The sequence below is a fragment of the Haliotis rufescens genome, unplaced genomic scaffold (genome assembly GCF_023055435.1).
Source record: "Haliotis rufescens isolate VD_foot unplaced genomic scaffold, xgHalRufe1.0.p SCAF_4, whole genome shotgun sequence".
Lineage (NCBI taxonomy): Eukaryota > Metazoa > Mollusca > Gastropoda > Lepetellida > Haliotidae > Haliotis > Haliotis rufescens.
The window spans coordinates 53,985,819-54,013,002 of NW_025964112.1; the positions used below are offsets into that span (position 1 = coordinate 53,985,819).

Here is a 27,184-nt window from a genome sequence, read left to right on the forward strand (position 1 = left end):
ATGTGTACAACAGGGGGTAGCAATACTTCACAATGTGTACAACAGGGGGTAGCAATGCTTTACAATGTGTACAACAGAGGGTAGCAATGCTTTACAATGTGTACAACAGAGGGTAGCAATACTTCACAATGTGTACAACAGAGGGTAGCAATACTTCACAATGTGTACAACAGAGGGTAGCAATACTTCACAATGTGTACAACAGGGGGTAGCAATACTTCACAATGTGTACAACAGGGGGTAGCAATGCTTTACAATGTGTACAACAGAGGGTAGCAATACTTCACAATGTGTACAACAGGGGGTAGCAATACTTCACAATGTGTACAACAGAGGGTAGCAATACTTCACAATGTGTACAACAGGGGGTAGCAATACTTCACAATGTGTACAACAGAGGGTAGCAATGCTTTACAATGTGTACAACAGGGGGTAGCAATACTTCACAATGTGTACAACAGAGGGTAGCAATACTTCACAATGTGTACAACAGGGGGTAGCAATACTTCACAATGTGCACAACAGGGGGTAGCAATACTTCACAATGTGTACAACAGGTGGAAGCAATACTTCACCATGTGTACAACAGGGGGTAGCAATACTTCACAATGTGTACAACAGGGGGTAGCAATACTTCACAATGTGTACAACAGAGGGTAGCAATACTTCACAATGTGTACAACAGGGGGTAGCAATACTTCACAATGTGTACAACAGGGGGTAGCAATACTTCACAATGTGTACAACAGGGGGTAGCAATACTTCACAATGTGTACATTTTTAAATATGTTGATAATGATTGGTCATTAGAAGTACTAAATCACATGAAACACTTCTGATTGAATTTGGTTTGGTTTGTTGTTTTACACCGCACTCAGAAATATTCCAGCTATATGACGGCGATCTGTAAAGAATCGAGTCTGGACCAGACAATCCAGTGATTGACATCATGAGCATCAACCAAGTCAGCAAGCCTAACCCCCCAATCCCTATTGCTGAAGACCTATTCTACCCCGAATTTTCTACCCGGGGACCCCACCCCCTATTACCCGACCCTACCCGGGTACCCTCTGTAGGTCTCAAGAGATAGGTACAAAATGTCCGATTGGGCATTTTCTTACTATAGCACTGGCAAAACGCATTTAGATACATGTATTAAACAATCTGGTCATGCATACACTAAATTTGACTCAAGTTATATCTTTATTCAAAGATACGAAAAGTCAGAATGAATGGGTGCATAGTCAGAAAGAAATACGAGCCATTAGTGACTTGTAGTGAAACCAAAGAGTTCTAGATGAGTTTTTGCCATTAAACAATATAATCACGGGTCCGGGTAGTCCTGTGGGTACCCAGGTCCTACTTAGTACCCACCCGACCCGGGTACCCGAATTACCCATCCCAGCCCTAGAGGCAGTATAGGAATAATAGCAGCCATTGTACTTACTCCTTCATGAAATCAAGGATCTTGTCCTTGGTCCTCTCATTTACTTCAAATGCATACTGGCCATCTCTGCAACACAACGCAGGCAATGACATTCTGCTATATTTGGTTCATTGGAAATCTTACATCAACATCAGTTCAAAGACTATGATCTTCTATATTGTCACAAGGCCTACACTCTGACCAATATCATGCCCATACAGTATGGGGTCAGAACTGTTTGTTTGTTGTTTAACGCCGCACTCAGCAATATTCCAGCTATATGACGAGGGTCTGTAAATAATCGAGTCTGGACCAGACAATCCAGTGATTGACATGATGATCATCGATCAACACAACTGGGTACGATGACAGGCATCAACCAAGTCAGCGAGGCTGACCACCCGATCCCGTTAGTCTCCTCTTATGACAAGCATAGCGGCCTTTTAGTAGTAAGTTTTACGGCATGCATAGCTTGCTGAAGAGCTATTCTACCCCGGATCTTCAAGGGCCTGTAAAGCTATATTGTCATGCACCTCACTGTCGCAGTTGTAGCTGTATATCTACATAGTTGTGTAAACCAATATGTAAAGCATACCAAAGGGCTTGCATTAGGCCTATTTTTTCTCATTCCAAAATAAATGTGTTAGTTTACAAACAAGGGAAAAGTCTGGTCAAATGCTGAGCCTACACCAACCGTAGGATCATGTACTAAGCCTACACCCACAGTGGGATCACTTAAGCAGAAACTGAATAAGGTAAACAATGCCGAGTAAGCTTCAGAACGGTCGACGCCCTATCTCTTTAAAACCATGATGTATTTAATTGTAATTGCTCAATTAATCATGTTAATACTCACTTGAAATATTTAACTGTTTGGAGAAGCAGGTCATATGAAAAGAAAACACAAAGTATGTCAGTTAGGATTTAATGCTGCATGACACAATATTTCAGTCATTTCAGGCAGTGTGAGATTCACATTGGGGAAAAGTTAATCAGGTCATGGAATCAAAGGGCCGCAACTCTGCACAGCAAATTATACCACTGCTATCAATGTCAACTTCAGCTGTCGCAAACACTTTGAGTTACCCCCTTCATGATACAATATACCATGTCTCACCTGAAGGGAAGCCCTGCACCTTGCATTACCCTCTCGAGGGCAAAAATATCAGGGGTTCATAAAAATCATATGTGCCCTTGGGTCATATCACGTCAAGAGACAACAGTGTATTGTTTCCGTCACCCGGACGGCATTGTTGACATCATTCAAATCTTATTGTTCCCTGAGGTCAGAATGACGTCACACTAGAAATGACGTCACACTAGAAATGACGTCACACTAGAAATGACGTCACACTAGGAACGACGTCACACTAGGAACGACGTCACACTAGAAATGACGTCACACTAGAAACGACGTCACACTAGAAACGACGTCACACTAGAAATGACGTCACACTAGAAATGACGTCACACTAGAAACGACGTCATAGCTGAAGATTGTTGACGTCATTTGACAAATTGTAGTTCGGCTGCTGTTGCAACTTGCTTTCCTTATTTAGAGACTCGTGTTGTAAACATAGTATGACATGAACACTCCTATAATATGCTGTATGTCTCACCTGTAGGGAAGCCCTGCACCTTGTACTCCTCGGCCAGCTTCCGACTCTTGGTTGCATCCACAGCGGCCAGAGTCCCACTGATCTGAAAAAAGGTACATGAGTGAGTGAGTGAGTGAGTGAGTGAGTTCAATGCCGAGTGAGTGAGTGAGTTTCAATGTCCCCTGAGTGAGTGAGTGAGTTCAATGCCCCTGAGTGAGTGAGTGAGTGAGTGAGTTCAATGCCGAGTGAGTGAGTGAGTTCAATGCCGAGTGAGTGAGTGAGTGAGTTTCAATGCCCCCTGAGTGAGTGAGTGAGAGTTCAATGCCCCCCTGAGTGAGTGAGTGAGTGAGTGAATGAGTAGAGTTCACTGACCCCTTAACAACATTTCAGTGACACGTGGCTTCATGTCCAAATGCTGGAGGAAAGCTCCAAGATTGATGAAACCAATTACCTGAAGTATGATACTGACAGTCGGATTCATAGCCACAATTACCAGATCCTTGTATGGGCAAGGGATGCAACTCTGCACTGGTAACTGTTGCACCTTTGGCATCAGGCCAGCTAAGCACTTTCCGCAATATTCCAGCAACAGCAAGGGACAGAAATGGTCTGCACACACCGTACTCATGTGGCATCCAAACTCAGGCCTTAAATGTGACCAGTGTCTGTTTTAACCAACCCTCAGTCTACTCCCCACCCCACCCCGGCCCCACCAATATAGTCCTCACCCCTCCTTCCTTCATCTCCTTGGCAGCTTCTGAGTAGTCTGGCTTCATCTTCTTACAATGACCACACCATGGTGCATAGAACATCACTAACACTGAGGGGTCCTTGGCTACATGGTCAGCAAAGTTGGTATCATCAAGATGCACAACGTCAGACTCTTCCTCTGACCATTCTGCTTCCTTCTTTGGTTCCTGAGGTGGCTTTGGGCTGGAAGGGAGGTAACTCTGGCATAACTTTCAAATGCTTCATGCAGGCTATTGGATCAACCGTGGTGAATGCAAAAGAATTTCAATAAGTATACAGAAAAGAAAGAAACCGGTGATTGATATAATTCCATGGCATCAGAGTACAGCGACTGTCCATCAGCCAAGTCACTGAGACTGACCACTTTATCAATTTGTCACCTCAAGCTAAAGTCACACAGACAATGCGACCACGATGCAACCTCTTGGAGACTGATTTCCTTTGCGACTGACCCGTGCAACTACTTCTGCCCATATTTGGAATTAGGGTATGATTGCTGATCAATCATTGATAGTTTTTGCATCTTGCCAGTGATTGATCGGCAACTGTTCACCGCAGATACGGCGCAATGTTTGCAACTGGTGGAGACCGATCGGTGACTTGTTGCAACTGAACAGGGACTGGTCGGTGACTAGTTGTCGATCGATCACCAATCAAAACTTAATGCATATAAAAAGGGTGCTTTTCTGAATCAAATCATTTCTCTGCAAGTTGCCACCGATGAAATGCAAGTCAATCACCGCCTTATCACTGATTAATCACTGATAGGTCGCCACTAAGGTGTAAAGAGTCAAGGCCCTTGTGCAGACGAAACCGACTGCCGCACAGTGGAAACCAATCTGCGATTAAAATAACACCACTTGGGGACCTCTAGGAGACCAATGAAAACTCCAAGTGACCAAATCCGTCGCAGCCAGCTTTTTGTGCATGTTCAAAAGACTTTTTGCGACAGAATGGGTTTTGCGACCACTCTGAAACCTAGTAGCAACCTCAGTGAAACATTTCAGAGACCACTGAAACCTCATTGTGATTGTCAAATATTTTGGTCACCAGGAGGTTTCCTCGCGGTCTCATTGTCTGTGTGACTGAGGTTTTACAGCAAACAAAAGATGATGGCCACCACACCTGGGTTCAAATGAGGAATCCCCTAGAAACCTCTTTGTTTGCTTCAAATTCAAACCTACAATAGATAATGTCCTCACTGAAGGAAATACCCAGGGTGCCGTTGTACAAAACAACCTTAGCCCCACGACTGTCGTACTATTGTAAGGTATGGGTGTTACGATTGCCAAAGCGCTAAGATGGCTTTATACAACAGCACCCAGAGCCCCATTTCACAAAGCGATCTTAGAACTACGATGATCATAAGCCTATGTTAATATACAAGAATTACATTCACCTTAGCGCTAAGATCCCTTTGTGGAACGGGGCCGAGATTCAGGCAGACTGCAGGAAAAATACAGGCTCTTGAAATTAAGGTTGTGACCAATCCTAAATGAGTGTGTTTCAAAGGTGGCTTGGTCACATGACTTCAGATTCTCACTGGCAATACTTACTCCTTCATCCAGCTGATGATTCCATCCTTGGTGTTCTCTCCTCCGTACTTGTACTTCACCTTACCCTTCCTGTCAAACACAGAAACACACAAGTTACTTTACCCTTCCTGTCAAACACAGACACACTCAAGTTACTTTACCCTGTCAAACACAGAAACACTCAAGTTACTTTACCCTTCCTGTCAAACACAGAAACACTCAAGTTACTTTACCCTTCCTGTCAAACACAGAAACACTCAAGTTACTTTACCCTTCCTGTCAAACACAGACACACTCAAGTTACTTTACCCTGTCAAACACAGAAACACTCAAGTTACTTTACCCTTCCTGTCAAACACAGAAACACTCAAGTTACTTTACCCTTCCTGTCAAACACAGAAACACTCAAGTTACTTTACCCTTCCTGTCAAACACAGACACACTCAAGTTACTTTACCCTGTCAAACACAGAAACACTCAAGTTACTTTACCCTTCCTGTCAAACACAGACACACTCAAGTTACTTTACCCTTCCTGTCAAACACAGAAACACTCAAGTTACTTTACCCTTCCTGTCAAACACAGACACACTCAAGTTACTTTACCCTTCCTGTCAAACACAGAAACACTCAAGTTACTTTACCCTTCCTGTCAAACAGAAACACTCAAGTTACTTTACCCTTCCTGTCAAACACAGAAACACTCAAGTTACTTTACCCTTCCTGTCAAACACAGAAACACTCAAGTTACTTTACCCTTCCTGTCAAACAGAAACACTCAAGTTACTTTACCCTTCCTGTCAAACACAGAAACACTCAAGTTACTTTACCCTTCCTGTCAAACACAGAAACACTCAAGTTACTTTACCCTTCCTGTCAAACAGAAACACTCAAGTTACTTTACCCTTCCTGTCAAACACAGACACAGTCAAGTTACTTTACCCTCCGTGTCAAACACAGAAACACTCAAGTTACTTTACCCTTCCTGTCAAACACAGAAACACTCAAGTTACTTTACCCTGTCAAACACAGACACAGTCAAGTTACTTTACCCTTCCTGTCAAACACAGAAACACTCAAGTTGCTTTACCCTTCCTGTCAAACAGAGACACACACAAGTTACTTTACCCTTCCTGTCAAACACAGAAACACTCAAGTTACTTTACCCTTCCTGTCAAACAGAGACACACACAAGTTACTTTACCCTTCCTGTCAAACACAGAAACACTCAAGTTACTTTACCCTTCCTGTCAAACACAGAAACACACAAGTTACTTTACCCTGTCAAACAGAAACACTCAAGTTACTTTACCCGTCCTGTCAAACAGAAACACTCAAGTTACTTTACCCTTCCTGTCAAACAAAAACACTCAAGTTACTTTACCCTTCCTGTCAAACAGAAACACTCAAGTTACTTTACCCTGTCAAACAGAAACACTCAAGTTACTTTACCCGTCCTGCCAAACAGAAACACTCAAGTTACTTTACCCTTTCTGTCAAACAAAAACACTCAAGTTACTTTACCCTTCCTGTCAAACAGAAACACTCAAGTTACTTTACCCTTCCTGTCAAACAGACACACACAAGTTACTTTACCCTTCCTGTCAAACAAAAACACTCAAGTTACTTTACCCTTCCTGTCAAACAGAAACACTCAAGTTACTTTACCCTTCCTGTCAAACAGACACACTCAAGTTACTTTACCCTTCCTGTCAAACAAAAACACTCAAGTTACTTTACCCTTCCTGTCAAACAGAAACACTCAAGTTACTTTACCCTTCCTGTCAAACAGACACACAAAGTTACTTTACCCTTCCTGTCAAACAAAAACACTCAAGTTACTTTACCCTTCCTGTCAAACAGAAACACTCAAGTTACTTTACCCTTCCTGTCAAACAGAAACACTGAAGTTACCTTACCCGTCCTGTCAAACAGAAACACTCAAGTTACTTTACCCTTTCTGTCAAACAAAAACACTCAAGTTACTTTACCCTTCCAGTCAAACAAAAACACTCAAGTTACTTTACCCTTCCAGTCAAACAAAAACACTCAAGTTACTTTACCCTTCCTGTCAAACAGAAACACTCAAGTTACTTTACCCTTCCTGTCAAACAGAAACACACAAGTTACTTTACCCTTCCTGTCAAACAGAAACACTCAAGTTACTTTACCCTTCCTGTCAAACAGAAACACACAAGTTACTTTACCCTTCCTGTCAAACAGACACACACAAGTTACTTTACCCTTCCTGTCAAACAAAAACACTCAAGTTACTTTACCCTTCCTGTCAAACAGAAACACTCAAGTTACTTTACCCTGTCAAACACAGAAACACTCAAGTTACTTTACCCTTCCTGTCAAACAGAAACACTCAAGTTACTTTACCCTTCCTGTCAAACACAGAAACACTCAAGTTACTTTACCCTTCCTGTCAAACACAGAAACACTCAAGTTACTTTACCCTTCCTGTCAAACAGAAACACTCAAGTTACTTTACCCTTCCTGTCAAACAGACACACACAAGTTACTTTACCCTTCCTGTCAAACAAAAACACTCAAGTTACTTTACCCTTCCCGTCAAACAGAAACACTCAAGTTACTTTACCCTTCCTGTCAAACAGAAACACTCAAGTTACTTTACCCTTTCTGTCAAACAAAAACACTCAAGTTACTTTACCCTTCCAGTCAAACAAAAACACTCAAGTTACTTTACCCTTCCTGTCAAACAAAAACACTCAAGTTACTTTACCCTTCCTGTCAAACAGAAACACTCAAGTTACTTTACCCTTCCTGTCAAACAGAAACACTCAAGTTACTTTACCCTGTCAAACACAGAAACACTCAAGTTACTTTACCCTTCCTGTCAAACAGAAACACTCAAGTTACTTTACCCTTCCTGTCAAACACAGAAACACTCAAGTTACCTTACCCTTCCTGTCAAACAGAAATACTCAAGTTACTTTACCCTTCCTGTCAAACACAGAAACACTCAAGTTACTGTACCCGTCCTGTCAAACAGAAACACTCAAGTTACTTTACCCTTCCTGTTAAACATAAAAACACACAAGTTACTTTACCCTTCCTGTCAAACAGAAACACTCAAGTTACTTTACCCTGTCAAACACAGAAACACTCAAGTTACCTTACCCTTCCTGTCAAACAGAAACACTCAAGTTACTTTACCCTGTCAAACACAGATACACTCAAGTTACTTTACCCTGTCAAACACAGATACACTCAAGTTACTTTACCCTTCCTGTCAAACACAGAAACACTCAAGTTACCTTACCCTTCCTGTCAAACAGAAACACACAAGTTACTTTACCCTGTCAAACACAGATACACTCAAGTTACTTTACCCTGTCAAACACAGAAACACACAAGTTACTTTACCCTTCTTGTCAAACAGAAACACTCAAGTTACTTTACCCTTCCTGTCAAACACAGAAACACTCAAGTTACTTTACCCTTCCTGTCAAACACAGAAACACTCAAGTTACTTTACCCTGTCAAACACAGAAACACTCAAGTTACTTTACCCTTCCTGTCAAACACAGATACACTCAAGTTACTTTACCCTTCCTGTCAAACACAGAAACACTCAAGTTACTTTACCCTGTCAAACACAGAAACACTCAAGTTACTTTACCCTGTCAAACACAGAAACACTCAAGTTACTTTACCCTGTCAAACACAGATACACACAAGTGACTTTACCCACCCTGTCAAACACAGAAACACTCAAGTTACTTTACCCTGTCAAACACAGAAACACAAGTTACTTTACCTTTCCTGTCAAACACAGAAACACACAAGTTACTTTACCCTGTCAAACACAGAAACACAAGTTACTTTACCCTGTCAAACATAGACACACACAAGTTACTTTACCCTGTCAAACACAGAAAAACACAGGTTACTTTACCCTGTCAAACACAGACACACACAAGTTACTTTACCTTTCCTGTCAAACAGAAACACACAAGTTACTTTACCCTGTCAAACACAGATACACTCAAGTTACTTTACCCACCCTGTCAAACACAGAAACACACAAGTTACTTTACCCTTCCTGTCAAACACAGAAACACACAAGTTACTTTACCCACCCTGTCAAACACAGAAACACAAGTTACTTTACCTTTCCTGTCAAACACAGAAACACACAAGTTACTTTACCCTGTCAAACACAGAAACACAAGTTACTTTACCCTGTCAAACACAGACACACACAAGTTACTTTACCCTGTCAAACACAGAAAAACACAGGTTACTTTACCCTGTCAAACACAGACACACACAAGTTACTTTACCTTTCCTGTCAAACACAGAAACACACAAGTTACTTTACCCTGTCAAACACAGAAACACACAAGTTACTTTACCCTGTCAAACACAGACACACACAAGTTACCTTACCCTTCCTGTCAAACACAGATACACTCAAGTTACTTTACCCTTCCTGTCAAACACAGAAACACTCAAGTTACTTTACCCTGTCAAACACAGAAACACACAAGTTACTTTACCCTGTCAAACACAGAAACAATTATCGAGTCTGGACCAGACAATCCAGTGATTGACATCATGAGCATCAATGGGATACGATGACATGCATCAACCAAGTCAGCGAGCCTGACCACCCGATCCTGTTGGTCACCTCTTACAACTAGCATAGTCACCTTTTGCAGCAAGCATTGGTTGCTGAAGACCTATTCTACCCCGGATCTTCACAGGTCTGAATGGTTTTAAACATGTGTTCAGGATTATTTCACATACATAGCATGAATGTGTGTGTGGCAGCGTGTACTATTCCAGACTAATGCCAGTTGTATAGTGCTAGCCCACTGAGATAGTATACTATTTCTGAATGGGGTATCCAATCCAGCATGCTAACTGCGAGCTGACCATTCCTTGCATAATCCCCTTAATGCCAGGCAGGGTAACATTAAGAATTAAGTCTTTTGGTATGCTGTGGCTGGGGAATGAACAACTGGCCTTCCGCCACACCATGGAGGGGGTTTCTGAATGCCAGCAGGATCTGCAGTTACATCTCAACTAGTTTTGTGACAAGTAGACCCAGCTGGCTAGTCCTGCTTTCCAACCATTTCACACTTAGTACAAGACTTACTCAAAGTAGTATATTGTTGGGAAACCTGTGATGTTGTACTGAGCTCGCAACGCCATCTGCTGGGGCTTGTCGACATCAATTCCAACCAACACCTGCAACATTAAGTAAATCGTCATGACGCTGATAAGATAATACAACACATGACGAAGCACACAATACTGCCGAGTTAAGTCGGACATGCTGCAGCTGACCACACCTACTTCACCATACGGCCATTCACTCACAAGCCTCCCTTCAGTTGCTCTTTCATGTTTGACAGATCATGAAATATAAAACAAGAGTTTGCCACTAACGTGGCTATGACCCCCGCCCCTGTTGCAGAATTTATGACATAATTAACCCTAAACAAATCCTAACCTTTTTTAACCGAGGTGGAACTTCATGGAAATTGTAAAAAAAAAGAAGAGTTTGGAACCTAAGTCCATCTTATTGCCATGGAAACGAAAAAATAAAAATGTCTAAAATTTCTAAATAGCAAAAGGCACCAGTTCAGCAGGTACTTGACAGATCTGCAAAGTTTCATAAAAAATATTGAACGGTTTCTGAGTAATGCTCCGGAAACGAAACGTGACGGACAGACGGATGGACGGAGGCCGTTTCTATACTTTGTTGGGCGGGGGATAATAACAGAGAGTTGGTTTTTCATCGCTTTTAGCAAATTTCCACCCATACCAAGGCGTGGAACACAGGTAATGGGCATCACACACTGTATATACAACCATGTGGAGAATCAAACCCAGATCTTCAGCGTGGCAAGACAATACACAAACCCAATGAAAGTGAGATGAAGTGGTGTTAAATTTTACGTTCCAGATTATTGCACTTGTATAGCGACATGCATGCATAAGTGTGTGTTGTGTTTGTGTGTCTGGGGGGGTTGTACTAGTCCAGACAGATGCCAGTTTTTTAGTGCCTGCCCACTGAGATACCATGCCACAGTTTACCATGACAAGGTATACTGACTCCAAGCCAGTGAAGCATAGTATCAGTGAAATATCATGATTTTGAAAAAAGATCTTTAAAAGGCATGTCAGTTGATAGCATGTTTATAAATACTGCCTAATAACTTTAATTTCATCACCAGACACGCAAATAATGCCTTTTATAACAAGAATAAGTAACTAAACACCTATTCTAACCTAGAATCCCCATGTTAGCGGTGCGTATGAGGAGAATAACACACCATAGACACTTACATAGTCACCCCGAAGTTCTGTTGCAGCAGAGGCAAACTCTGGCTTCAATCGCTTGCAGTATCCACACCCTGAAAAAAATCCCCATAGTTAGTCCTTGGCAAAATAATTGCTTCAGTATCCTTAATCGTTAAATTGGTTCTTTTTCCATCATATACCTAATCAAAGAATACCCTATGATCAACATGGTGTCTTAAACTATAGATATCAACAAAGAAAAAGGAAAGTTAATGTTTGTATCCCCGTGTTATGGGTTTTCAGAAGCTTTAGAAACAGTCGTAGTTTTTTCTCTAATCACATGAACAACTGTATAAAAACATCTCATTCACTTCCAGCATTAGGAATACATTAACACAGCTACTATGATGAGAGAAAATGGCTGATTTTTCAAACTTTAAGGAAAAATCTAACAATGAGCAGGTCTGTCATCCAAGATGATTTTTTACTCCATGTTTGTCCTGTTTTTATGTACAATGTTATATTTATCTCCTAAGGAAATCAGCTTGGGTAAAAAAATAACTTTATTTTCAAATATTAGAAAACCCTTTCCTGAAAACCTCTAAATCATCCTTCTTGACATATACTATCCTCACCTATTCATTTAGTGTTGTCCAAAACTAGTGAGAATGGAAATGGATACGGTTTAATTCACATTCATATGAACATCTTGTAACTTTCATAATGATTTGTAAACACATTCTTTAATTTTAGACTACACACATTCCGTGGGCAAACAGGGCCCCTATCACACCTGTCTTCTACTTTGTTTAGCATAGAGCCCCGTCCCGTTCAACTCACACGGTGCGTAAAACATCACCAGCATTGGATGCTTCTCTTTTCTCAACAACTTGTTGAATCCCTGAAACAGAGAATGTTCTGTGTATCTACCAATATTCACACCACAGTACTGTTTTTAAAATATAGAAAACAAATGTCTTGTTTGTTTATTGTTGTTTAACGGCGCACTCAGCAATATTCCAGCTACATGACGGCGGTCTGTAAATAATCGAGTCTGGACCAGACAGTCCAGTGACTGACATCATGAGCATTGATCCACACAATTGGGATACAATGACATGCATCAACCAAGTGAGCAAGCCTGACCACCTGATCCCGTTAGTCGCCTCTTACGACAAGCATGGGTTTCTGAAGACCTATTCTACCCCGGATCTTCACAGGACCAAAGCTATGTCAGAACATCATAAGGAAATGTTTCTCTCTGGTGTCTATTAAGGGTAAAATGACATGTACTCACGAGTACTTTGCCAAATAACCAAACAGAGATAATGAAGGTAATACTGAAATATGAAAAGTAACACGATGCACTTGGCCAGTGGCCTTAGGTCTTGATTTGTTCGTAGTTCATTAAGGGGCGGTCGGGTAGCCTAGTGGTTAAAGCATTCACTCGTCACGCCGAAGACCCGGGTTCGATTCCCGACATGGGTACAATGTGTGAAGCCCATTTCTGGTGTCCACCGCCGTGATATTGTTGGAATATTGCTAAAAGCGGCGTAAAACCATACTCACTCACTCACTCGTAGTTCATTAAAGGGAGATAACTGTGTATGTCAAGTGCATTACAATGCACAGAACAACTTCAGCATGTTCAAAGAATTGTGTTCTTGTGATGACGATGCTCCAGTACTTACATCCTCCTTGTCAATGTGGACGACGTCCTGGGCGGCAGAGTCCTCCTCCCAGGGCAGGTCGCCGGTGGGGTCTAACATGAAGTTCACCATCGACTGAAAACAACAACTCAATAACATGAACAAAGTGACATCTCAACGTGTAATCATATGCCATGCCAGCCATATTAACATTTAGACCTACTTTATAATCATTTGATAATCAAATGTCTTACCTTAAATACCAACTTTCTGTCGTATTCCCTGTTGTAATCACCATCTCTGAAAAAATTGAGAAATACAGTAAACCATGTTTATAACGAACACGCTTATAACAAATTGACAGCTTTTTGGGTCCCGGACATTTGCAGTGTATCAGTGTATACGTGAGAGTAAATATTATCCTACCCAATTTTTTTATCCCTGGATTAAATTCTCTGATGTCAGGATGATTCTCCAAAGTAAATTTCTACCCATACCAGTGTGTTTAATCCTATCAACATATATTTACCCCGACATTTACACACACACCCTCCCCCCCCACCCCCCACCCCCTACACTCCTCATTACTCACCCCACACCCCAACCAAACATGATAAAAATGCAAGTATCAAGTATCAAAATAAATAACACTAGAATATTTTAACCTATTGGCTAGTTTTATTTATCCTAGGATCAGATACACTCGTGAATTTTTACATTGTTGTCCTTTGTATTATACAGCTCATCTTTTTCCAAACAGAAATGTTGACATTTTTGCCTCAAAGCTCTCTTTTGGTTTAAGTTAAACTTTTCTGGATATGTTTTGTCCTTTAAGAAATTGAATACTTTGTAATACTCTGTTCCATTCATGGTTGATCACATCAACTGACAATGTCAATGTCAAACATCAAAGTCATGAAGTCATGTGATCAGCTGACAGCATGCAATGCATGTGCAAAGGAAGTCTGTCATGGGATAATGTACACTGATTCAAGTTATAATGTCAATTATCCCAGGATACATTTTCCTATTTCCACTTTGGTATGTTTCACTGGGATGAATTACCCTTAATTTTTGGACATAACCTATCCCAGATTTCCCACATTAAGGTAGGATACTATACTCTAGAGTAAAACCTATCCGGGGATAATATTTAGGTAGGATATAATCCTTGCTTACATATATGCTATATGTATGCTTATAACATATAACAAACTAAAATTAGTGGTCCCTTTGAGTTCGTTATAACCATAGTTTCCTTTATTGCTTCAACACCTGAAGCAGTGAGTGAGTGAGTGAGTTGGGTTTAACGCCGCTTTTAACAGTATTCAAGTTATATCGCGGCGTGTCAGCTTAATATGGGAGGAAAGCCCGAAGTGATGCAGGTCTCAGACGTTTACCACTTCGGTGAAACCCACGAGCACGGGTATGGTGCTGACAAACCTAGAAACATAATCGGGGCGAACCGGGATTCGAACCCACAATCATAGGTTTCTGGCGTGCCCAAGGGACGCAACTCTGCACAGCGAATCGCGGCGCCTTAGACGACTGGGCCACCCGTGCCCCCACACCTAATTGAAGATGTATAGAATACATCCGGGGTAGAATAGGTCTTCAGCAACCCATGCTTGCCGTAAAAGGCAACTAGGCTTGTCGTAAGAGGCAACTAACAGGATCGGTGGTCAGACTTGCTGACTTGATTGTTATCGTATCCCACTTGCGTAGATCGATGCTCATGATGTCAATCACTGCATTGTCTGGTCTAGACTTGATTATTTACGGACCATCGTCATATAGCTGGAATATTGGTAAGTGCGGCGTTAAACAACAAACAAACAAAATGTATAGAAAGGTAAGTGTACTGGGAGGCAAGTTTATTGAGAGGCACCTGTACTTTGAGGTAAACTATTTTGACTCACTTGTAATGTTTGAGTGTGTATGGTGCTGCAGCTGTGGTCCTCAACTTCTTGCACAATTTCTTTTCCTCTCTGCAAACAGAAAAAGAAAAAACATTTGAAATTTCTACTTTAACAAAAGAAAACCCACACAGAGCACAAATATTCCATATGATACTCCCCATTGTGTATAGATGCCATGGTGTTCTGAAACAACAGAGTGTATTAACGTTTTAGCTGTAATGTTTTGCACTCGGAACTACCCAACTACATTCATTTTCAAGATACAGAAATCAGATATGTTTTCTCAATGTTTCACTCACTCAAACCACCAGTTTAGAAGCTTCAATGCTAAGTGGCTGACATGACCATCTATGGAGTCGTCCGCTGATCTTGTAGAGTGAGTGAGTGAGTGAGAAAGGTTTTACGCCGCTTTTAGCATTATTCCAGCAATATCACGGCAGGGGACACCAGAAATGGGCTCACACACTGTACCCATATCGGGAATCGAACCCCGGTCTTCGGCATGACGAGTGAACGCTTAAACCACTAGGCTAACCGACTGCCCCGATCTTGAAGAGAGGTATCATGATATTGGAGTAAATGATTTGACTTAGAGATTGGGGGGGGGGGGGGGGGGGGGGGGAGAGGCACAAATGACAGAACATTCATTTGAGGTAGTTCATTATGTTGTAGTATATTCTTAGAAGTAACATCAGGAAGAACAATGGATAGCGTCTGCAATGCGAGAAACAAACATTAATACCCTCCAACAATATAACACACAAAGTGAGAGCGTGAGCTTCGACCAGTCTGACAGAACCATCACTATGTTTCAGCTTTATGTGGAACGACAACCAAAAGTATCCACTTTGGTAGGTGATCCCCCTGAATATGGGTATGGTGCTGTACCAATGTTAAGATCATAATGTTCTAAATTCTGGTATGACAAAGGGACACAACTCTACACAATATTACGAAAGAAGTCAATGACAAAAACTTGATTGTACATAATTATTTTCTCAGTTTCATGATGGTAAGTCACCTACCCACAGTTGATGAAGGCCATAGTGCCCTTGCCCTTCACCTCCTCAGCCACATCCTCGAACAATGTCATGGACTTTGATGCTGCCTTTTCTGAGGAGAGAGAAGATAAATATGCCACTACGTTATGTATACAAAGTGAGTGAGTGAGTATGGATTTTACGCCACTTTTAACAATAATCCAGCAATATCACGGCGGGGGACACCCGAAATGGGCTTCACACATTGTACCCATGTGGGAAATTGAACCCGGGTCTTCGGCGTGATGAGTGAATGCTTTGACCACTAGACTACCCCACCCGCCCTTTACGCAAACAAAAACATTAGGAAATATGCATATTGCCTCAAACTGATTTTAATCTTTTAAATTTACTCATTATTAGTGAATATGATGGACAGTATCACAAATAGTTTCAAAGAACAACATGAGTGATAAGCTACAAGCTTATATCTACAAGCAGATAACAGCTATCTGTAATCATGTCTGGATATGAAACCAGTGGTTGATATCATGAGCAAAACATGTCTGGATTAGAAATATGGTGGCTGATAGCATAAACAGAAATCCTTGAGCTGAGAGTATATCAAGCACTATATTGGCACTAGTCCTGTAGTCCTTGCCAAAGTGCCCTATAGCTAAGGCATCATAAGGACCAGTAGAAATTTGCCATTTTTAAGGGTTTTGCTGTATGTGATCATTATAAGGACTTTCTACCGCTGGTTTAACACATAATTTGCCGGGTAAAAACTGCTGGCCAGTTATTTAACTGTTCCATATTTCAGTGAGTGAGTGAGTTGGGTTTAACGCCGCTTTTAACAGTATTCCAGTTAAATCGCTTAATATGGGAGGAAAGCCCGAAGTGATGCAGGTCTCAGACATTTACCACTTCGGTGTAACCCACAAGCACGGGTATGGTGCTGACAAACCTAGAAACATAATTGGGGTGAACCAGGATTCGAACCCAAAATCATAGGTTTCTGGCGTGCCCAAGGGACGCAACTTTGCACAGCGAATCGCGGCGCCTTAGACAACTGGGCCACCCTTGCTTGTTCCATATTTCAGCATATTCAATAATCTGGTGAAAATTGGAACAAATATATTTTTTTTATCACTCTTGAATGAAAATCTAAATTCACAAATAAGATTTTAGCCAACTCTTAGTGTAAAGCAGAGTTACATTTTCCCTTAAAAGTAGAATTCAATAAAAATGAAAAAAAGTTTCAAAGGTGAGAAAATGTGCAGTTTTAATTGTCTCAAGGCGCAAAGTGAAAAGAAGTACTATCAGCAGAATGGTATTTGTTGCATGTTGTCGATTTGCTGCTTGGGGGCAGATGTCAAGACTCCAGTTATACTTCCATGTTTGAGAAGAGTGCCATGGATCCGGATCATGATGGATCTGAACTTTAATTCAAAAGACAAAATATAATGTCTCCGTGATGCACCAGAATTAGAACAAGAAACGTGTATCTTCAAAATTTACCTATACAAGCTCAAGAAGGATATATTCAATGGACACCAAGTTTTAGAAGCACAAAACATTCTAAATATAGACCACATTCTCAAACATTCCACATCCCTGTGTAAGACTCTCCTTTAATTAAATACTATGTGTTGGAGTAAATACAGGAGTAGAGCGTTGTCCTGGAGTAGCAAGGACGTCCTCTGCAAACTCTGAGGCCCTTATCAGTATGTGAGAGAGGACAAATGTTTCTGCTCCTCGCCATGTGTTCCACAATAACTATCACTTATCTGAAAGCAGTTCACAGTGATTAATTTTACCACCAGACTAAATTGGTTTCCTAGGAAGAAGGTTGGTGTCATGTGAAAAGGAAAAGTATTAAAGATTAAATAACATTCTGATTTATTGACATCCTGTCCACTGATATAAGTGCAGAAGAAATATCAGCGGAAGGGATAGAATATTAACTGTAGTATGATCTTGATGTGTGTCAAAGGTCAAACCAGGGTTAAAGTATGTGTGTGTGTGTTTGTTTTCTCTGTGTGTGTGTGTGTGTGTGTGTGTGTGTGTGTGTGTGTGTGTGTGTGTGTGTGTGTGTGTGAGTGTCATCGCGGTACGTTGACACGTCATTGCGGTACGTTGACACGACATGAATCAAGCCTCTTAAGACCAGTGTAACGATGGGTGCACATTACACCAGGGTTACACATCACGACAGGGGCACATTACACCAGGTTACACATCACGACAGGGACACATTACACCAGGGTTACACATCACGACAGGGGCACATTACACCAGGGTTACACATCAGGACAGGGGCACATTACATCAGGTTACACATCACAACAGGGGCACATTACACCAGGGTTACACATCATGACAGAGGCACATTACACCAGGGTTACACATCACGACAGGGGCACATTACACCAGGGTTACACATCACGACAGGGGCACATTACACCAGGGTTACACATCCCAACAGGGACACATTACACCAGGGTTACACATCACAACAGGGGCACATTACACCAGGTTACACATCACTACAGGGACACATCACTACAGGGGCACATTACATCAGGTTACACATCACTACAGGGGCACATTACACCAGGTTACACATCACGACGGGCACTTTACACCAGGGTTACACATCTCGACAGGGGCACATTACATCAAGTTACACATCACGACAGGGGCACATTACACCAGGTTACACATCACGACGGGGGCACATTACACCAGGGTTACACATCACGACAGGGGCACATTACACCAGGTTACACATCACAACAGGGGCACATTACATCAAGTTACACATCATGACAGGGGCACATTACACCAGGTTACACATCACGACAGGGGCACATTACACCAGGTTACACATCACGATAGAGGCACATTACATCAGGTTACACATCACGACAGGGGCACATTACATCAGGTTACACATCATGACAGGGGCACATTACATCAGGTTACACATCACGACAGGGGCACATTACACCAGGTTACACATCACGACAGGGGCACATTACACCAGGTTACACATCATGACAGGGGCACATTACATCAGGTTACACATCACGACAGGGGCACATTACACCAGGGTTACACATCATGACAGGGGCACATTACACCAGGTTACTCATCACGACAGGGGCACATTACACCAGGTTACACATCTGGACAGGGGCACATTACACCAGGTTACACATCACGACAGCGGCACATTACACCAGGTTACACATCACGACAGGGGCACATTACACCAGGTTACACATCACGATAGAGGCACATATCATGACAGGAAATACTGTGATGAGCATTAACTAACGCGTGAAAGTTCAGCAGTACACAATAAGTGGCAGTATTTTTCAGCTTATTCCCACAGATTATACTTCAGATGTTCACAGGCACTTCACAGCAAATTATTTCAAACATAAATAACCTAGCATAGCCCCAATCAGCCAAAGGGTACATTCTCCAATCTACAGATACCAAACATATCTCCCCCAAAACCCTAATTAGATTTTAATATTTAATAACCTCATGGTGTGATGACATACAACAGACCCCATCAAGGGATGGAACATAGAGGTCGCTGAATATGTGATATCCAGTGTATAAGCTATGTACTTTAAGCAGCAGCTAATAGCATACTCTCATGGTTTCGGGTTGGAATCAGCTCTGAAGTCTATACATAGGAGTGAGTGAGTGATAGGGCAAGACAAGAGGCTGATAGGGCCACACAAGTGAGTGAGTGAGTGAGTGAGTGAGTGAGTGAGTGAGTTAGCGGCGAGTGAAACACCTCTTTTAACAGTATTCCAGTTGTATCGCGGCGTGTCAGCTTAATATAGGAGGAAAGCCCGAAGTGATGCAGATCTCAGATGTTTACCATTTATGGTGCTGACAAACCTAGAAACATAAGCAGGGTGAACCGGGATTCGAACCCACAATCATAGGTTTCTGGCATGCCCAAAGGGACGCAACTCTGCACAGCAAATCGCAGTGCCTTAGACAACTGGGCCACCCGTGCCCCCAAGGCCAGACAAGACAGTGATAGTGCAAGACAAGTGGCTGATAGGGCAAAAAGCTGATAGAACCACACAAGAGTTTAATGGGGCCACACAAGAGGCTGATAGGGCAAGAAGCTGATAGAACCACACAAGAGTTTAATGGGGCCACACAAGAGGCTGATAGGGCAAGCAGCTGATAGAGCCACACAAGAGTTTAATGGGGCCACACAAGTGGCTGATAGTGAGTGAGTGAGTGAGTGAGTGAGTATGGTTTTACGCCGCTTTTAGCAATATTCCAGCAATATCACGGCGGGGGACACCAGAAATGGGCTTCACACATTGTACCCATGTCGGGAATTGTCTTGTGCGTGACGAGCGAACGCTTTAACCACTAGGCTACCCGACCGCCCCAAGTGGCTGATAGAGCAAGACAAGAGGCTGACAGGGCCAGACATGTGTCCGACAGCACACTATGATCCTCGTCATTTGAGTATGATGACACACAATCGACCAGCTTACAAATAATGACCACCTTATCCTTATAATAGTCTATCAATTCTGCCCTGGAGTCACCATGAGGAAGGCATTTTAGCTAACATGGAGCCAGGATCATCCACACCTAAACCTAACTAGGCCTACAGAGGCAGTGAGTGAGTGAGTATGGCTTTGAGCTGCTTTCGACAATATCACTGACAGGGATCCCAGAAATGGGCTTAACACATTGTATCGATGTGGGGAATCGAACCCAGGTCTTCGGTGAGATGAGCAAACGCTTAAGCTACTAGGCTACCCCAGAGCACCCTACAGAGACATAGCTCTATTAAGGAGTCAGGACTATTAACATCCAGCCAAATATATAGAGGCATAGATAGCACTGGGGCCCCACAAGTACACAGCTAGATAACACAGATTGCAGCAGCAACAGCAACAGCTTTATTGCCCTACCTTGGAGGTGGGCTACAGCAGTCCCAGCCCACAAAGTAGTCGGTGGCAGGGTGAGGACTGACCCACATCCTTGGGGTACGAGGACACACTGTATCATAACGTAACACTCAGTCATAGTCTTCCAAACTTAGTCACGTGGCCATAATGTTATTCTTCATATTTTGTTACAAATCCTACCAAACCTTTTCTGACAAGCAGTGATACTTAGAACCGAATGCTACCAGCATGTAAACAATCTCTTTACAAGAGCAACACCTGACCTAACCTCACCTGTATATTATACACAAAATGAGAGTGAGATGAGGTGAAATGAGGTTTAATGTGCGTCTAAGATTATTGCACTTATATAGTGACGTGTGTGTGTGTTTGTGTGTCTCTTAACGTCTTTTGGTGTGACACATCCGGGGATGGAACCTCAGATCTTCCACTCTCTGAGAGGATTCTCTACCACTAGACCATGGAGGCGTTCTACAAAATATGTAACAATAAATAACCCACCAGATTGAGCAAATATAACCAGGAGGTTTGTCTTGGTCCTGAGTAGTTTCTTGTACTCCTTGTAGTCATCTACCCTGAGGATTAGGCTGGGCTTGCCCTGCTTGGCCTGCAGGTGGGTGGGGATGAGAGACTGAAACACAAACACAAATATAGTACTTGGCCTGTAACACACAAACACACACATAGTACTTGGCCTGTAACACATAAACACACACATAGTACTTGGCCTGTAACACACAAACACACACATAGTACTTGGCCTGTAACACATAAACACACACATAGTACATGGCCTGTAACACACAAACACACACATAGTACTTGGCCTGTAACACACAAACACAAACATAGTACTTGGCCTGTAAAACACAAACACACACATAGTACTTGGCCAGTAACACACAAATACACACATAGTACTTGGCCTGTTACACACAAACACACACATAGTACTTGGCCTGTAACATACACACACACACATAGTACTTGACCTGTAACACACAAACACACACATAGTACCTGGCCTGTAACACAAAAACACACACATAGTACTTGGCCTGTAACACACAAACACACACATAGTACTTGGCCTGTAACACACAAACACACACATAGTACCTGGCCTGTAACATACACACACACATAGTACCTGGCCTGTAACACACAAACACACACATAGTACTTGGCCTGTAACACACAAACACACACATAGTACTTGGCCTGAAACACACAAACACACACATAGTACTTAGCCTGTAACACACAAACACACACATAGTACTTGGCCTGTAACACACTTGTAAACACTGATATATAGTACTTGGCCTGTAACAATCCGACATTGTTGGTTGCATATGATTATGTCGGAGTAACAAGAATGTCGGATAAACGAAATTAGGTGGTATCAATGTTCGTGATCGAAAATTGGACAAATACACGATAGATAGCGATACAAACACGTAACAAAAAAAAGAAAAAGGAAATATTCCTATTGCTGTGTTACATTGTTCGCGGAATATGTTTTCTAATCATGCAACCTCTAAAGTTAAACACAAAACTACTGTTACGGACTGTATGACTTATCCAAAATACTCTAAAACGCATAGTCTGGAATGGAGGTCGCCAGTTTGAAACTAGTGCTGCAATGCTTAAGAAAGCTGCTTTCTTAGTGGCTAATGTCGACTTCCTGTTAGTAATTTCATTAGTCGGTCAAAGCACGAAAGGACATTCTGACTTGACCTGTAATGGGATGTCCTCAGCGGTAGCGAGAACTTGTATCCGATTTTAATGAGATCTAGGCATGTGATTCAGCCTGTTTTGTTTAAATAAAGCAGTAATTGTTATTGTTAAGTATGTTTATCTCTGCAGCCGTTTCAATATGCAGCTACTCGCTGACTCGTCTCGCATTAAAACACGGGGCTGTGTACTCGTGGGCAGATGACCACAGAGTATGCTGATCACTGTGTCGGATTACCGAGACTGATTAACCATTGATTTTAGCAATTTGTACCAAATTGGGTGTGTCGGAGTCGGATTGCGAGACTGTCGGAATAACGGGTCTAAATAGCACTAAATGAATTGGTTCCCATTATTTGAGTCGGAACGAAGCGTGGTTTATTTCATGATAAAACATTGTTCTATCATGACGTCATTTCTGGAGATTAGAACATGCGCTCGCAACTTGATGATGTCGTATATTGGACGATGCTATTTTTGAGAGGGAAGTGTCTTGTGAGTTGTTCCCAATAGATGTAGCTGGGCAACGCGGATAAACGTGATGGCTGAACAATCGCATCCAGAAGCGGGAGAGATATGACAATCAGTATTGGGAGCAAAAATACAGGTAATCGATGTAAGGATTGTAAATACCCACCTGTGTATAAAATGGACTTGTCCAGCATTGCCGTGGGCGAACTCTATTCAGTGGGTAAATACTTTTAAAGCTGGTACATTTTATCAACATCCTTAAAGAGGCTGTACATAATGTTAATATCTCATTTAAGAAATCAGATTCTATTGAGGGAGTCATGATTATTTAAATACAGGTAAATGTTCTTAAAGCTGGTGCATTTTATCAACATCCTTAATGAGGCTGTACATAATGTTAATATCTCATTTAAGAAATCGGATTCTATTGAGGGAGTCATGATTATTTAAATACAGGTACATAATGTTAATCATGTTAATATCTCATATGAGAAATAAACGACTTATGATCATTGGTTATCGTACAATAAAACACTGCAGGGAGAATAAACCACACGGGGCTGTGCCCCATATGGTTTATTCTCTCTTAATTTCTCCTTTTTATTTTTTAAATATAGTACATGGCCTATAACACAAAACAGACGGCACTTGTAAACACATACAGAGTCTTTGACAGACAGTTTTTGGCCTGTATGTGGAACGAAATTAGAGACTGAAACGTACAAACACGTACAGACAGTACTTGTCCCTGTAGAAGATCCGGGTTACAATTGGTCTTGAGCAACCCATGCTTGCCAGAAGAGGTGAGGTGAGGTGAAATTGGGTTTAACGTCGCGCCCAAGATTATTGCACTTATATAGCGACGTGCATGCACGTGTATGTGTGTGTGTGGCTGCTTGTACTAGTCCGGACTGATGCCGATTTATAGTGCTAGCTCACTGAGATACCATGCCGCAGTTTAACATGAATACCCCACTCAGACACAGTATACTGACTCCGAGCCGACCAGTCCTTGTTTTAGCCCCTTAATGCCGAGCGCCAGACAGGGTAACAACAAGTACAATCTTTTAACGTCTTTTTGTATGACGCGGCCCGGGATCGAACCCTGGACCTTCCGCTCTCCGGGCGGACGCTCTACCACACGACCATGGAGGCGGTCTTGCCAGAAGAGGTGGCTGATGGGGTCGGGTGGTCAGGCTCACTGACTTGGTTAATGCATGTCATCATATCGAAATTGCTCATGATGTCAATCACTGGATTGTCTGTCTCCAGGCGATTAGTTACAGACTGCCATCATACAGCTAGAATGCTGAGTGCGGCTTTAACAACAAACAAAAAAACTTGTCCCTGTTAAAAACAACACACCCAATTTCACAGAACCGCTTCACGATGCCAGAAACCAATTTGTTCAATGATGCAAAGATGGCCTGATTGATCTGTTGCCCAAGGGGTACAATGATCATGTCATCCTTGAAGTGTCAACAATCAGTTGAGGAAAAATATGTAATTCAAACATTCAACCATTGATTCAATCAAACATAATCAGAGGCGATCGTGTAGCCTAGTGGTTAAAGTGTTCGCTCATCACGCCAAAGACCCCGGGTTCGATTCCCGACATGGGTACAATGTGTGAAGCCCATTTCTGGTGTCCCCCGCTGTGATATTGCTGAAATATTGCTAAAAGCGACGTAAAACCATACTCACTCACTCAAACATAATCAAACATTATTATGGATAAACACACTCATAATTGATCTTCTACAAATAGGTCATTTTCATTCAACAATTTCAAATGAAGACAAAGGCAGGTACTTGACATGGTTGATGGAGTATACTACTCAAAAGAATTTAAAGACCACCCAGTTCTTTCATATCATTATACTTGTTGTTGATGCCATGACCGATTAACAACTGATATAGTGATATGAAAGAACTGGATCTTCTTTAAATTCTTCACTATACTAGCTGTTGATGCCATGACCGATTAACTGGTATAGTGATATGAAAGAACTGGGTGTTCTTTAAATTCTTCACTATACTAGCTGTTGATGCCATGACCGATTAACAACTGGTATAGTGATATGAAAGAACTGGGTGTTCTTTAAATTCTTCACTATACTAGCTGTTGATGCCATGACCGATTAACAACTGGTATAGTGATATGAAAGAACTGGGTGTTCTTTAAATTCTTCACTATACTAGCTGTTGATGCCATGACCGATTAACAACTGGTATAGTGATATGAAAGAACTGGGTGTTCTTTAAATTCTTCACTATACTAGCTGTTGATGCTATGACCGATTAGACCTGTGGAGATCCGGGCTAGAATAGGTCTTCAGCAACCCATGCTTGTCGTAAGAGGCGACTAACGGGATTGGGTGGTCAGGCTCGCTGACTTGGTTGATGCATGTCATCAACCCCAATTGCGTGGATTGATGCTCATAATAACAATCACTGGAATGTCTGGTGCAGACTCGATTATTTACAGACTGCCGTCATATAGCTGGAATATTGCTGAGTGCGACGTAAAACAACAAACAAACCAACCATGACCGATTAACTATAGTGAAATGAAAGTATCAGGTGTCCCTCAAATTCTTTTGGGAAGCATACCTTTTTGCAACAATCCAATCATAATCAATAGTTGAAGATCAGTTGGTGAGAAATTATTGAATAATGCTGCATCAAGAATCTTGCAGCTGTTCACGTTAGTGGCTGATGATGAAATGCCAACCAAAACTACGGTAACCCAATGTGATGTGTGTGAGATGAATTTACAACTGTGTCGCACAGTTTGTGAAAGCGTGTGTACACTTACACACATGATACTGTACACTTACACACACGACACTGTACACTTACACACATGATACTGTACACTTACACACACAATACTGTACACTTACACACACAATACTGTACACTTACACACATGATACTGTACACTTACACACATGATACTGTACACTTACACACACAATACTGTACACTTACACACACAATACTGTACACTTACACACATGATACTGTACACTTACACACATGACACTGTACACTTACACACACGATACTGTACACTTACACACATGATACTGTACACTTACACACATGATACTGTACACTTACACACATGATACTGTACACTTACACACACGATACTGTACACTTACACATGATACTGTACACTTACACATGATACTGTACACTTACACACGTGATACTGTACACTTACACACATGATACTGTACACTTACACATGATACTGTACACTTACACACATGATACTGTACACTTACACACACGATACTGTACACTTACACATGATACTGTACACTTACACACACGATACTGTACACTTACACACACGATACTGTACACTTACACACACGATACTGTACACTTACACACATGATACTGTACACTTACACACAATACTGTACACTTACACACATGATACTGTACACTTACACACACAATACTGTACACTTACACACATGATACTGTACACTTACACACACAATACTGTACACTTACACACACGATACTGTACACTTACACATAAGTACTGTACACTTACACACACGATACTGTACACTTACACACACGATACTGTACACTTACACACACAATACTGTACACTTACACACACAATACTGTACACTTACACACATGATACTGTACACTTACACACACGATTCTGTACACTTACACACACGATACTGTACACTTACACACGATACTGTACACTTACACACGATACTGTACACTTATACACGTGATACTGTACACTTACACACACGATTCTGTACACTTACACACACGATACTGTACACTTACACACGATACTGTACACTTACACACATGATACTGT

General features: G+C 41.7%; 1 protein-coding gene across 1 annotated transcript in view; it reads right to left on the reverse strand.

The window, feature by feature from the left end:
• LOC124120208 (protein disulfide-isomerase A5-like) overlaps positions 1 to 27,184 on the reverse strand; it is a 66,297-nt gene that overhangs the window by 19,153 nt on the left and 19,960 nt on the right. The window contains exons 2-14 of the mRNA XM_048381961.1: positions 21,607 to 21,736; positions 16,184 to 16,271; positions 15,159 to 15,227; positions 13,494 to 13,539; positions 13,282 to 13,374; positions 12,431 to 12,491; positions 11,636 to 11,703; positions 10,440 to 10,531; positions 5,331 to 5,399; positions 3,753 to 3,957; positions 3,046 to 3,127; positions 2,283 to 2,295; positions 1,448 to 1,513 (exon numbers count right to left, since the gene is read on the reverse strand). Coding sequence (XP_048237918.1) covers positions 1,448 to 1,513; positions 2,283 to 2,295; positions 3,046 to 3,127; positions 3,753 to 3,957; positions 5,331 to 5,399; positions 10,440 to 10,531; positions 11,636 to 11,703; positions 12,431 to 12,491; positions 13,282 to 13,374; positions 13,494 to 13,539; positions 15,159 to 15,227; positions 16,184 to 16,271; positions 21,607 to 21,736 — 1,082 coding nt within the window. The remainder of the gene's footprint in view (positions 1 to 1,447; positions 1,514 to 2,282; positions 2,296 to 3,045; positions 3,128 to 3,752; positions 3,958 to 5,330; positions 5,400 to 10,439; positions 10,532 to 11,635; positions 11,704 to 12,430; positions 12,492 to 13,281; positions 13,375 to 13,493; positions 13,540 to 15,158; positions 15,228 to 16,183; positions 16,272 to 21,606; positions 21,737 to 27,184) is intronic.